This window comes from Furipterus horrens, unplaced genomic scaffold (assembly GCF_987537825.1).
Source record: "Furipterus horrens unplaced genomic scaffold, mFurHor1.1.pri manual_scaffold_6, whole genome shotgun sequence".
NCBI classification, from domain to species: domain Eukaryota; kingdom Metazoa; phylum Chordata; class Mammalia; order Chiroptera; family Furipteridae; genus Furipterus; species Furipterus horrens.
The window spans coordinates 83672359-83687583 of NW_028327176.1; the positions used below are offsets into that span (position 1 = coordinate 83672359).

Genomic DNA, 15225 nt, shown 5'->3' on the forward strand with positions numbered 1-15225 from the left:
CTCATTGTGGTTTCAATTTGCAGTTCTCTGATGATTAGTGACATTGAGCATCTTTTTATATGTTTATTTTCTGCTTCAGAGAAGAGTCTATTCAGATTCTTTGCCCATTTCTTAATTCAATTGTACTTTTGGTGTTGTCTGAGTTCCTTATAAATTTTGGATATTAATCCCTTATCAAATGTATCATTGTGAAAATGTTCTCCCATTTAATGCATTATATTTTCATTTTGTTGATGGCTTTCTTTGTTGTGCAAAACTTTTCAGTTTGATGGTCCCGTTTGTTTACTTTTTCTATTGTTAGCCTTGCTGGGATGAGCTATATCAGAAAAAAATATTGCTACAAGAAATGTCTGAGGTTTTACTGCCTATGTTTTCTTCTAGGATTTTTATGATTTCAAGTCTTACATTTAAGCCTTTAATCCATTTTGAGTTTATACTTGTCCATGGTACAAGAAGGTGGTCTATTTTCTTTTGTCACATGTATCTGTCCAGTTTTTCCAACATCATCTATTGAATAAACTGTCTTTACTTCATTGTATATTCTTCTCTTTGTGGTCAAACATTAACTGACCATAAAGGTGTAGCTCTTTATTTCTGGGCTCTTTATTCTTTTCCATTGATTTGTAAGTCTATTTTTGTGCCAATACCATGCTGTTTTCAGTACTATGGCCTTGTAGTATAGTTTGATATCAGGTATTGTGATACCTACAACTTTGTTCTTTCTCAAGATTGCTGTGGCTAATCAAGGTCTTCTGTAGACCCATTTAAACATTTGGAATATTTGTTCTAGTTCTGTGAGATACACCATTGGTAGCTTGATCGAAATTGCACTGAATCTATAGATTGCTTTGGATGGTATGGACATTTTAATGATGTTAATTATTCCTATCCATGAACATGGTATATGCTTCCATGCATTTGTATCTTCTTCAATTTATTTCTTCAGTGTCTTATAATTTCCCAAGTACAGGTCTTTTACAGTCTTGCTTACATTTATTTCTAGGTATTTTAATTTTTTTTAAGTATATTTTATTGATTTTATTGTTACAATAGTTCCAAACTTTTCCCCTTTGCTCCCCTCTGCCCAGCACCCTGCCTCCCCCAGCAATTCCCCCCACCTCGAGTCCGTGCCCATGGGTCGTGCATACAAGTTCTCTGGCTTCACCCTTTCCTATATTATTCTTTTTTTAAAAAAATGCTTAACCAATTAATTAATTTTTATAACAGTACCCCCTCTCTCAGACTTAAGACCCTTTATAATCTTATAAAGGACAATGGACAAAGGTCTCATGCTCCTCTAGCTGCTTCAAGCTGGACATGGTCGTCATCCTACCTACCCGTTGGGTCCAGAAATTGCTAATCAGAGTTGGGGTTTGGAGGGGAGGGTGGCCTTCCCACATGAGGAAGGATCTTGCAGGCTCCAGGTCAGTTGGCTGTCCCCGGACAATGGCATGCTTGGTTTAACAGGCTGGCATCCTTGTTGTATTCTGGGGGCAACAGATTTGGCAACAGGGTTAAAAGGCATCATTCAATCCATAACCACTAGATGACAAAAGGCAGGGATTAATTTTTCAATGTCCCACATTAGGGAAAAAAGGGGCTTCTTTGGAGGAAGGTGTGCAAGGCACGTCACACTTGTCCAAAACTCTTTCCCATTATACTTAGTTTGGGCTGAGGGGAATATTTTAGGTTCCCTCTGTCTCAGACCTCTGGGCCCTTTCTGTCCAAGCCATTATGATAGAAAAGAGAAATCAGTTTTAAAGAGAAGCCCACAGACCACCCCATTCTTCACCAACCCAGCCACTTAGTCAGCCAAACAGTTGAGTCTCAGAAGGCATTGCTACAGACAGGATTAAGTGAGGCTTATAAGTACAATCACTCAGGTAATGAGATCATAGGCTTATGCCCTTTGAAAACAGAAAATACGTGTTAATTTATGCAACATAACCCACAAACCAGTCTCTAAATCTGTAAAACTGTCTTATTGGAAAGACATCCAGTTGCAAGGCATTTGACATTCTTCTTGCCTGCAAATTAAGCATCTTTAATTTTTTGATGCTATTGTAAATGGAATTGTTTTCTTAGTTTCCCTTTCTGATAATCCATTATTAGTGTAAAAAAATGCAACTGATTTCTGGATATTTATTTTGTATTCTGCTACTTTACTGAATTTGTTTATCAGTTCTAGTAGTTTCTTGGTGGAATCTTTAGGTTCTTTATAAACAGTATCATGTCATCTGCAAAGAGTGACAGTTTTACTTCTTCCTTTCCAATTTGGTTGCATTTTATTTCTTCTTGTGTAATTGCTGTGGGTAGGACTTCCAGTACCATGTTGAATAAGAGAAGTGAAAGTGGACATCCCCATCTTGTTCCTGATCTTAAGGGAAACACTTGTAATTTATGGACATTGAATATGATGTTGGTTATAGATGTGCCCTGGCTGGTTTAGCTCAGTGGATTGAGCGTCGGCCTGCGAGCTAAGTGTCGCTGGTTCGATCTTCCAGTCAGGGTACATCAGAGAAGGAAAACTCTGACTCCAAAAAACCTCCGCTGCCTTGCGGCATACCTCTTCAGGGGAAAGGCTAAGGGAGTAAACCCCGACAGAAAATCCGGAGCCGGAGTCCCTAAGGCGGTTTGACGTTGTAGTCAACACCGGCAACTCCTGCGGCGCACCTGAACCCAAGCTGTATCGACTCCGTCTTTCCCTTGGACCCTTCAGCTGCGAAGAGAGGGGGGGTCTGCTGCATGGGCAACAGCAGACCCTCCATATTACCCTGCCCAGGCTCTGTAGCTTCAGCGTCATCACAAGATGTCGATTCAACACGGGAGGAGACAGATACCATGTCACTCCCGAGTCGGACTGCACAGCCATTCTCGGCGGTGCAGATAGACTCTTAAGAAGCTACACCATCGTCTCTCGAGACGGACGGCTGCCGACGATAGATGTGTCTTATATGACCCTTATTATGTTGAGGTATGATCGCTCCATTCCCACTTTGCTGAGAGTTTTTGTTATAAATTGGTGCTGGGTTTTATCAAGTGCTTTTTCCACATGTATTCATATGATTATGTGATTTTTATCTTTCATTTTGTCTATGTGGTGTATCACATTTATTGATGTGGATATTGTACCAACCCTCCATCACCTGAATAAATCCTACTTGATCATGGTGTATGATCTTCCTAATGTATTACTGGATTTGGTTTGCTAATATTTTATTGAGGATTTTAGCATATGTTCATCATTCTCAGTAGTGTCTTTATCTGGTTTTGGATTTAGGATAATGCTGGGCTCATAAAATGAGCTTGGCCATCTTCCTTCTTCTTGAATTTTGTGGAATAGTTTGAGAAGGATAGTTATTAATTCTTTGAATGTTTGGTAAAATTCACCCATGAAGCCATCTGGGCCAGGACTTTTCTTTGTTGAGAGTTTTTTGGTTACTGCTTCAATTTTCACTACTTGTGATCCAGAATCGGATTATCTGATTATTCCTGATTCACTTTTAGAAGATTGCATGTTTCTAGGAATTTATTCATTTCATCCAGATTGTCCAACTTGTTGGCCTATATTTGTTTGTAATATTTCCTTACAATCCTTTATCTTTCTTTGGTGTTAGTTGTTGCTTCTCTTCATTTCTGGTTTTATTTATTTGGGTCCTCTCTCTTTTTTTTCTTGATGACTCTGGGTGAAGGTTTTCCAATCGTGATTGTCATTGATCTTTTCTATTGTTTGTTTGTTTGACTTTATTTCTGCTCTGATCTTTTTTTTTTAAGTATATTTTATTGATTATGTTTTTACAGTAGTCTGAATTTCTTTTCCCTTTGCTCCCCTCTTCCCAGTACCCCATTCCCTCCAGCAATCCTATCCCCTTATTTCATGTCCATGGGTCATGCATATAAGTTCTTTGGCTTCACCCTTTTCTATATTATTCTTAACTTCCCCCTATTTTGTACCAACCACTTATGCTTCTTAATCCCAGCACCATTTCCCCATTTCTCCCCCTTCCCCTTCCCAGCTGATAACCCTGCAAAAGATCCCCACACCTATGATTCTGTTCCTGTTCTGTTTGTTTGCTAAGTTGGATTTTGTTTTTATTTTTTTAGATCCAGTTGTTGATAGTTGTCAGTTCATTGTCATTTTAATGTTCATAATGTAGACCTTCTTTTTCTAAATAAGTCCCTTTAGCATTTCATATAATGGCTTGGTTATGATGAACTACTTTAGCTTTGCCTTCTCTGGGAAGAACTTTATCTGCCCCTCCATTCTAAATGATAGCTTTGCTGGATAGAGTAATCTTGGTTGTGGGTCCTTGCTTTTCATCACATTGAATACTTCTTGCCAGTCCTTTCTTGCCTGCCAAGTTTCTTTTGAGAAAGCAACTGGTGATTTTATAGGCACTCCTCCTTTGTAGGTAACTCTCTGCTTTTCTCTTGCTGCTTTTAAGATTCTCTCTTTATCTTGAACCTTTGACATTTTAATGATGATGTGTCTTCGTGTGGTCCTCTTCAGGTCTAACTTGTTTGGGACTCTGTGCTTCCTATACTTGTATATCTATTTCCTTCACCAAAGTTGGGAAGTTTTTCTTCATTATTTTTTCACATGATCTTTCGATTTCTTGCTCTTCCTCTTTTCCTTCTAGCACCCCTATGATTCGAATGTTGGCACATTTAAAGTTGTCCAGAGGTTCCTGAGCCTCTCAATTCTTCTTTCCTCATTCTGTGCTGGTTGACTCTTTGTTTCTTCCTGATATTCAAAATCATTGATTTGAACCCCAGTTTCCTTGTCTTCACCATTGGTTTTGTGTGGATTTTCCTTTGTTTCATTTAGGACAGCCTTCACTTCTTCCGTTATGCGTTTGCCATACTTAAACATATCTGTCAAGTCAGTGAGCATCTTTATCACCAGTGTTTTGAACTCTGCATCTGTTAGGTTGGCTATCTCCTTTTTTGATAGGTTGGCTATCTCCTCATTGCTAAGTTCTCCCACTGGAACCTTGATCCGTTCCCTCTTTTGGGTCATACTTCTTTGTCTCCTCATCTTGATAGGCTCCTGTGTTTGTTTGCCTCTGTGTCTTAAGTAGAGCTGTTGCAAGTGTTACATTGTAAGGGGCGGAGCCTTAGGTATTCGTCAGTACAGAGCAACTCATTTCACCACATTGTGGCGCTGTGTGGGGGGGAGGGGTCTGAGAGGGAACAATGCCGCTTGCTCAGCACTTGCCCCTTTTCCAGACACTTCTTCCACTTCTGTATGGGATTGGCGCCTCTCTAGCTGTTACCCAGACTGTTGTTCCCAGAGGGAGTGGGTCTGTGGATGTTCTAGGACCTTGGGGGCCCTTTAAATAAGCGGACTCTGCTGAGAGACTGGCAGTTTCTTCCTCCGCCCCATCCCCCACTGGTCTGCACAGTCAAAAGCAATGAGGCTTTATGGTCCCCGGTGCTGAAACTGTGAACTCTGGCATCTGGTCTGGTGCTGGGAATGCTCCCCAGGTCACCCTCTCAAATTTTAAAATGTTTGACTGCGATTTCTGCTTGCGTGCTGCTGCTGCCGCTGCTGCCACCACCTCACCACCTCCTTTCGCCTCGACTCCACCCCTCCTACCTGTCTGGATGAGTATTCTTTATATCTTTTTTGTAAAATAATTTATTTTATTTATTTGTTTTTGTTTATGTATTTATTTAGAGAGAGGGGGAAAAGAGAAAGAGAGGGAGAGAAACATCACTGTGTGGTTGCCTCTCACTTGCACCCCCAACTGGAGACCTGACATGCAACCTAGTCATGTGCCCTGACTGGGAATTGAACCAGCGACACTTAGCTCGCAAGTCGATGCTCAATCCACTGAGCCACAGCAGCCAGGGTATATCTTTTTTGTTGAACTTCCATGCAACTTGATTTTCTGGACCTTATGGTTGTCTTTAGTTTTGAGGTAGTTGTATTCCTTCTCAGTTGTGGAGGGAGATGCATTGTGTCTGTCTAGGCCTCCATCTTGGCCGGAAGTCCTCGTCATTGTATTCTTTATGACTGTATTCCTTTGTTTTTTGTTGTACCTCCTCCTCCCCCTCCCCCTCCTCCTCCTCCCCCTCCTCCTCCTCTCCACTCCTCCTCCCCCTCCTCCTCCTCTCCCCTCCTCCCCCCTCCTCCTTCCCCTCCTCCTCCTCCTCCCCCCTCCTCCTCCTCCCCGTCCTCCTCCTCCCCCATCCTCCTCCTCCTCCCCTTCCCCCTCCTCCTCCCCCTCCTCCCACTCCTCCTCCTCCTCCCCCGTCTTCCTCCTCCCGTCCCCCTCCTCCCCCTCCCCCTCCTCCCCTTCTCCTCCTCCTCCCCCTCCTCCCCCTCCTCCTCCCCTCCTCCTCCCCCTCCACCCCCTCCTCCTCCTCCCCTCCTCCTCCCCCTCCACCCCCTCCTCCTCCTCCCCTCCTCCTCCCCCTCCACCCCCTCCTCCTCCTCCCCTCCTCCTCCCCCTCCTCCCCCCCTTCTCCCGCTCCTCCCCTCCTCCTCCTCCTCCTCCTCCTTCCATTTTAAATGATAGCCTAGCTGTGTAAAGAATTAATCTTTGGGGGAGGTCCTTGCTTTTCATCACTTTGAATATGTCATGCCAATCCCTCTGGCCTAAAAAGGTTCTGTTGAGAAATGAGCTGACCATCTTTTGTGAGCTTCCTTGTAGGTAACTGTCTTTTTCTTGCTGCTTTTAAGATTCTCTCTTTGTTTTTAACCATTGCCATTTTAATTATGACATTTCTTGGTGTTGGTCCCTATGAGTTCACCTTGTTTGGGACTTTCTGTGCTTCTGGGACCTGTGTGTCTTTTTCCTTCACCAGGTTAGGAAATTTTTCATCTTTTTTTCCTTTCCAATTATTTTTTTAAAAATGTTCTTTATCCCCTGCCCTCTCTCTTCTCTGGTACCCCTGTGATGTGGATGTTGTTATGCTTTATGTTGTCCCAAAGGCCCCTTAAATTATCCTCATTTTTTTAAATTATTTTTTTCTTTTGGCTGCTCTGACTAGTTGTTTCCTGTTATGTTTTATTTCAGATTGCTAATGAAATCCTCTGATTCATCCAATCTACTGTTTATTTTTTCCTTTTTAAATGGTTTCTTTATCCATTTTGTGCTTGTTTCTCTTTTTGAAGTTCTCACTAAATTCTTTGAACATCTTTGTAACCATTTTTTTTGAACTCTGTGTCTGGTAAATTGCTTGCCTCTGTTTTATTTAGCTTTTTTTTTTCTGTCAGTTTCTCCTTTTCTTTCATTTGGGGCATGTTTCTTTGTATCCTCATTTTGGCTGCCTCTTCGTGTTTGTTTCTATGTATTAGGCAGATCTGCTATGACTCCCAGTCTTGGTAGGGTGACCTTATGTAGTGGGTGTCCTGTGGGACTCACTGGCACATTCTCCTGATCACCTGAGCTAGGTGTTCCAGAAATGACCTTTGTGTGAGGTATGTGAGCCCTCCTGTTGCAACTGAGTATTGCGTTTGCTGTTGGCCCATTCATGAGTGGGTTCAACTTTCATGCTGGCTGGCCGTGCATATTGACCCCCAACCACAGTGTACATGCTGCTATGTAGGTGCTGATCACAAGATGTGGAATTTACCTCAGCAGGGTCAGGTGCCTGCCAAGATCTACGTGTGGATATGCCACTTGCGAAGCTTATTGCATCCTGCTCTGGTGTTACCTGAAGCTGACCACTGGTTGCATCTGCTCTGGGGCCTTCTGGGAAGGACTCTGATTCAGACCAATGTCAGATGCTGCCTGTGACTGGTCCTGGGCAACCTGTTTGGAGCTACAAAGCAATCCTCAGTTTGTGGCTGCCTTTGTGAGTCTTGGTGTGTGTGGGAAGGACAAAACTGTGTACCAAGGCCAGCTTCCACCAGGACTGAGTCTGGGGACAGGTCAGCAAAAGGCACAAGGTACCCAGAGATCTGCCTCTGCCTTTCTCCCCCTGCTGGCTGCCTGTTAGGCTAAGTTACTAAAAGAGCTGCTGGTGGTACTTGAGTTGCATGAGGTAGGTTCTCAGTGAGTCATCAGGAAGGGGTGTATGGTGTTCAGTAGACTGATACAAGCTCAGACTCCTCGCGCCAGTGCTGTGTTTGAGGCCACTCAGAAAAGTCCCAGGGTATACCAAGTCTAGCTATCCCGCACTGGGTTCCCACAGACCTTTGTTGTGGGGTGGGGTCTCAGAAAGTCATCAGGGTGAGTTCAGCAGAGTTTATCAGGCCCAAACAGACCAAGATTTAGCTGTGTGAAGGGAGGGCTGTGCATCATTTGGGAATGCAAGGGAAAAATGGTCACCATCCTTCTGCCACACAACCCAGTCTGTCCTAGATTCTGTCTAGACCTCCTTGGCATGGTGGGACTACCAGGAGTCAGAAGGATGGGGCTTCTAGGAGCCCAGACAGTGGGATTAGCATATTTCCTATGAGGGTAGGCACCACTCAGGTCCACAGGATAGAGTGTGGAATGGCCCTGCTCCAAAGCCACACAGCTCAGTTACTGACATCCCCTGAGTCTACTCAGAACTCTACACCCCAGCTCAGGAAACTGACTCCTTAGCAGGACATGAGCTCTGCAGGATGGGGCAACAGGGAATCCAGATATTGGGGCTATTGCATTCCCCCTTACTGATGCTGTAAGGAGGGAAGTACCCCACCCAAGAAAGATGGCTTCTGTAGTGGGTGAAAGGGTCTCAACATGAGGATCCTGGTATCTGTCTCCAGCTCTCTCCCCAGTCTCTTTTCACAGGACTCTACTCTGTTTTGTTCTCCCTCTGCCAGAGCACAAGGCGAGTGGCTGAGAACAAGGTTTTGTGCATTGGCCCTATAAGAGGGCACCTGGATCTTTCACAGACTCCTGTATCTCCCTGGAGGACAGAACCCTGTTGATTTTCACAGCTAGATGTTACATGGGCTCCTCTTCTTGGCTCTGGTGCCTGGGCTGGGAGCCTGGGGTTGAGACCCCATACTCCTCAGGGGGAACCTTTGCAGGTGAGCTATCATTCCAGAATCTTAGCAGGTGTCTGTGGTAGTAGGGCCAGCCCTTTTCATGTCTCCGCCTTTCTTGCCAGTCTCAGTGTGGCTTCTCCTGTAAATCCTTGGCTATAAGACTTCTGTTCAGCTAGTCTTCAGTTGGTTATTCAGGTTGATTGTTCTATATTTTAGTTATAATTCCAGCTTGGTCCTGGGAGGAGGTGAGTGTAGCTTCCACCTATTCCACCGCCTTCTCGGATCTCCTCACTTAACTTCTGCTGTTAGTTTTAAATGGTATTCTTTGACAGCCTCCTATTATCTAGAAACAGTAAATGTGCTTCATTTACTTTTCTCCTGTCACTGGTCTGTTTCCTGTCTCTATAGTTTTGCATTTCCCAGGTTGTCATATAATTGAAATCATATCATATGTATCCTCTAGTGGCTGACTTTCACTCAGCATAATATACTTGAGATTTTCCCAGGTTGTTGTATACATCAGATGTTGTTGCATGTTTCTTTTAGTTGTGGAATAGTATTCCAATGTATGGGTGTACCAGTTTTGTCTTATTTTACATTTTATTTGGAAAGGATTACAGTCTTGCAGGCAGTTGTAAAAATAAGAGTTTCAGATATCCTTTCCCCAGGCTACCATTGGCAATATCTTACAAACCACAAGGTTAACATTGGTGTAATAAAGTTAATCTATAGACTTTATTCATTTTTCTCTAGTTTTTACATGTAGTCATTTGTGTGTGTGTGCAGGGTATTTTTACACACCACACATAATTCACCACCACAGTCAAGACACTGAAGTGTTCCAACAACACCAAGAAACTTTACTCCCTGGTGATAACCCTTTTAGTCACAGCACCGCCAACACCACCCTCATCCCCCAGCAAATGCTAATTTTTTCTCCAGCTCTATAATTCTGTCATTTTGAGAATGTTATATAAATGGAATCACAAACACTATGAAACTTCCTGAGATTGACATTTTTTCATGTAGCAAATGTCCATGAGATACCTTTAAGTTGTATGTAATAACAATCTATTCCTTTTAATGTTGAATATTATTCCAAGGCATGGGTGCATCACAGTTTGTAAAAACTGAGCAAAAAATATACATTGTATCTATTTTTCTTCACAGAAGCTGGGAAAAATCAAATCTGAAGTATTGCCTCAGTAATGTTAGAATATACTTTTTATACTAGGTGAAATTGCTGAGTTAAAAATATTAATCGGCACAATTTTTTTTCCCTTACAGGAATCTTTACTCTAGAGATTTTTGACACATGAAAAGATACTTCACATCCTTGGGAAAGGTCAAAATTACAAATTTTTTTTTTTTTTTTTTTTTTTTGCTATGTGATTGCATTTATCTTTTGAATGCTTGACAGTATTAAATGTATTTATTAACTTTGTGCCTCTGAATCTCTGTTCTCATGTGCCATATTGCAGTGATTGGAGATGACTTTTAAAAACAAAAATTCATATGGCTCCTCTATCCATACAGTAATAGTGTGTGTAAAATCTGCTTACCTCGCTATTGAACACTGTTTTGTAAACTATCCAGAGTAAATAAAGAAGCTTATAAAAAGAGGGAAAAGTGTTTTTTAAAAAACTGATTTCCTTTCCTTTCTTGGTATCTCAAATAATTGGTTGGTTAAATTTTTCTTTGGGATTTATACTTTCTTGGGTGGTAAGCTGTGCCAAAATAGGCACAGTTTACCGATACTGGTCTGGAGCCCAATATTTCATTTTGGAATCAACCTGACATAAATTCCAGGCCATAATCTGAGTTGAAAGCAGTGGATAGTAGCAGTGTGTCCAGAGTTTTAGATCTGTAGTATTGTACCACTAATTAACATACATTTTCTACAATTGTGTTTACCGCTACAATTTTTAGAAAGGTAGGTGATGCTATATCTGTCAAGAATGTAAGTTTTTTTTAATCTGTTTTTTAATAAGTTTTCTTTAGAACATTAAAGTACTACAATCAACCTTATTGCCATTTTATTTATTTATTTATTTTGCCCGTGGCAGCTGTTTGTTCTATAGAGTAACAAGTTCAGTGACATTTCCTTATTTCCCCTAAAATCTAAATCTCTTACCTTTTCTGTCCATTGGCTTTGAATGAAAAACCTGAACACTACTCTATTTTACTGATATTAGCTATTCATATTCTTGCCATTTTAATTTTAAAAAAACAACAAGTTCTGTCATCAGTAGTATTCATATGATGGAAACAAATTCTCATTTTATTGGGTTGGCCAAAAAGTCCATTCAGTATTTTCTGTAAACTAAAAAACACATTTTTCATTTTCACCAAGAACTTTATTGATTTGGATATTTTTAGTATGTTGGTTATCTCCCTCTATTGGCTTCTAGTGGGTAGAGGCCAGGGGAGCTGCTAAACATCTTCCAATGCATAAGACAGCCCCACAGCAAAGAATTATTTAGCCAAAATGTCAATAGTACTAAGCAACTTCACAAACCACTTTTGATACATTTGATCAGTCACAGCACCTTCTCCGTACACTGCACAAATCTTTTTTTGTGTTTCAGTTGCATTTTTATCTTTCTTGAAATAATAAAGCATAATATGCCAAAAATGTTGCATAGTTTATTCCATCTTCAATATTAAAATGGCTGCACGAAAATTCACCAATTTTTATGTTTTCTTTTTAAATGCACACTGATACAAAAGCTGTCACAATACAATCTAACAAAAAATTTTTGAATGAAGTTAAAGACAACTAAGCACTACTAGGGCCATCGTATGGAAAAAACTAAATGAATTTTTTGGCCAACCTAATATAGTCACTATTCAGTAAGACTACAGTAATGTAAGGTAGTGCCCTGATTTAGGTCTTGTTTAATTATTAGCATTCTGATATTTTACCATAAGTTCACTTTAGTTTGATTTTTAAAAACCTTAATGTTACATATTCAGTTTAGTTTGATTTTTAAAGACCTTGAGGTTTATTCATGTAGTTCAAGACACTCATTACAGATTACTTTAAAAATTGAATAATTAAAATATGTCCTTTTATAAATATTTTATTTGCTAATATTAAATAATATATTAATAAGTATGCATAGTTAATGTTTGCTAGGTGATGCAGTGAATCTATCCACCTCCTAGATAAGCTGACAAGGAGCTGAGTGTCACCTGCCATATGCACTTAATGTATGTTATTTGTCAAGGGTAGTATGTTAGGAGAGGTGCATGAGAGAAATAGGAATGAAGTATGTAAGCAAATATTTCCATACTTGATTAAAAGTTTACTGTACTTGTTCTATTAATTACAGAATACTTAAAAAGAAAATTATTTGGTAAGTATAAATGGGCCAATGTTATTCAAAGGTAGGAAACCTCAACTGTATTCTATGTTAAAACTCAAAGAAAAGATTTTTTTATTATGGTAATATTTAAGAACAATTCATTGTTTTAAATCACACTCTAATCACTTGATGTAAATATATGAGTATATTAGCCTATTGATATGGTAGAGATCACCTTATGCAATGAAGTGCACAATACAAAAACTGTATCAAACACATTCTTTCTTTGATGGCAAAGAAGTCTATAAAAGAGCTCACATCTTTGAACTGTTTAATACAAAACATCCACTCTTGTTGAAGCAAGGGTGTTTTGAAAGAGAATTGTTAACCCACTGAGTTAATATCTCAGGCACTCTGATTTAAATACGTCTGAACTTAATTAAACATCTCAATACATCTAAACTGAATTAAACAATGCCTCCTTCTTGCACTCTCTGTCCTTGTTTCCCACCATAAAGTATCACTAGCCACCATGTCAGACGCCTGAACCCTTAGCCCAGATGTCATCAGAGGTCCATCCCTTCCCTTCTCACTGACAATTTAGTCAACCTAAATGTCACTTCCTTCTATGTATTGAAAAAATTAAAGAAGACCTAAATAAGTGGAAAGACAGCCTGTGTTCATGGATTGGAAAGCTAATATTGTTAAGATAGCAATATTCCCCCAAACTATCTTCAGATTAAATAAAATCCTTATTGAAATCCCAACGGAGTTTGTTTATATTATTTTATTTTTACAGAAATGGAAAAGCCAATCCTAACATTCATATGGAATTGAAAGGGACCCAGAATAGCTCTAACAATCTTGAAACAGAAGAACAAAGTTGGAAGATCCACTTTTCCCAGTTTCATAAACTTAATATTAAGCTACAGTAACCAAAATAGTGTAGTACTGCCATAAGAACAGACAGGGATAAATTGAATAGAATTGAAAGTCCAGAAATAGATTTATACATCTGTGGTCAATTGATTTCAACAAGGGTGCCTCTTTAACATGTGGTGCTGGAACAACTGGAAAACCACAGCAAAAGAATGAAGTTGAACCCTTGACAAACACCACATACAAAAGTCAACCCAAAACAGAGTATATACCTAGATTTAAGTTCTAAAACTATAAAAGTCTTTAAAGAAAGCATAGAGGCACATCTTCATGACCTTGGATTTCACAATTGTTTTTTAAACAAGACTTAAATGACAAGCAACAACAAAAATAGATAAATTAAAAATTAAAAACTTGTACATCAAAGGGCACTATCAAGAAAGTGAAGGACAACCCAAATAATGGAAGAAAATATTTGCAAATCATATATCTGGTAATGGTATAGTATCCATAATATATAAGGGATTTTTACAACCTAACCATAAAAAATACTCAATTTAATAATGAGTAAAGGACTTTGATAGACATTCTCCATAGAAGATATACCAATTGTTGATAAGCACATGAAAAGATATTCAATGTCATTGCCATTGGGTAATGGAGATCAAAGCTATAATAACATACCACCTCACACACACTAAGATGGCTATAATAGAAAAGATGGCGATAACAAGTACCAATGAGGAAGTGGAGAAATCAGAACCCTCACACATTGCTGCTGGAAATATAAAATGATTCAGCCACTGTGGAAAATAGTTGGGCAGTTCCTCAATAAGTTAAAAATAGAGTTAGCACATGACCCAACATTATTCAGCTCCTAGGTATATACCCAAAAGCACTGAAATGTGTTCAAACAAAAACTTGTACATGAATGTCCATATTAGCTCTAACTGGAAACAACTCCAATGTCCAAGAACTGATGAATGGATAAACAAAATGTAGTACATCCCAACCATGGAATGTTTTATTCAGTCATAAGTGTGAATGAAGTACTGGTACATGGTACAACGTGGATAGCCCTTGAACACATGTGCTAAGTGAAAGACTCCAGACACAACGCCCATATATTTTGTGATTCCACTCGTATGACATCTTCAGAATAGGCAAATCCATAGAGACAATGCAGATTACTGGTCGCCAGGGGACAATGGGGAGGGACTGCAGAGTGGCCACACGGTTTCTGTTTAATGTGATGAGTAAGTTCTGGAACTAGATGATGGTAATGGTTGTACAACATTGTAAATATATTTAATGCTACTGAATTGCATGATTTTAAATGATTAAAATGGTAAATAATTATTTGTGTAATTATTTGTCTAATATATGTCTTTCTCCTGTAGTATAAAATCCATCAGGGCAAGGGATCATTTCTGTCTTCACCATTGTATCTCCTAAGGTGTAGCACAATGCTTGACACATACTATGTATTCTATAAATACTTATGTAACAAATAAAGGAATAAAGTACCCCCAATTCCTGACAATTCTATCTCCTAAATATCTTTTAAATAGTCCACTTTTCTCTATTCTCACTTTAATCTAGACCACAGTAGCCTCTTAATCTGGAATAAAGTGACAGGCTCTTATTTGGTTTTTCAATCATATTTCCATCTAATTCATTCTCCACACAGAAATCAAAGAAATAGTTTTAAATCACTAATATGATCACATCCCTCTCTGCACACATACCCTGTGCGTACCAAATTTACCATTAGATTAAGTCTATAACTTTAACATTACCTTCACAGACCTCATCCTTTCTACTCCATACCTCATGTCTCCCACTTTACAATTATGTGTTACAGTTATTCTGAATTGCTTTCAGTACCTGGAACAGTTTATACTCTTGCATCTCTTGACCCTTGCACATGCTCTTTCCTCTGCCCGTATCACTCCCTTTTCTGTCCCCCATTCTCCCTCCCAATCTGGAAAATTCTTGTTTGGCTTAACATGTGTCATCACCACCTAGCATAGTGCCTGGCATATAGTATGTGCTCAATAAATATTATTTGTTCTTTAAAAATGGAAGTGTTCTTATTTCTTTTCT

The 15225-nt window shown here is 39.7% G+C and overlaps 1 protein-coding gene across 4 annotated transcripts in view; it reads left to right on the plus strand.

The window, feature by feature from the left end:
- The window catches only part of LOC150006664 (testis-specific gene 10 protein), a 115274-nt gene extending 104375 nt beyond the window's left edge, over nt 1–10899 (plus strand). For all 4 annotated transcript variants that reach the window (XM_090281973.1, XM_090281974.1, XM_090281977.1 and 1 more), the window contains one exon: nt 10220–10899. In XM_090281973.1, the coding sequence (XP_090138099.1) occupies nt 10220–10244 (25 nt within the window). In that variant the 3' untranslated portion in view covers nt 10245–10899. The remainder of the gene's footprint in view (nt 1–10219) is intronic.
- The last annotated feature ends 4326 nt before the right edge of the window (nt 10900–15225 follow it).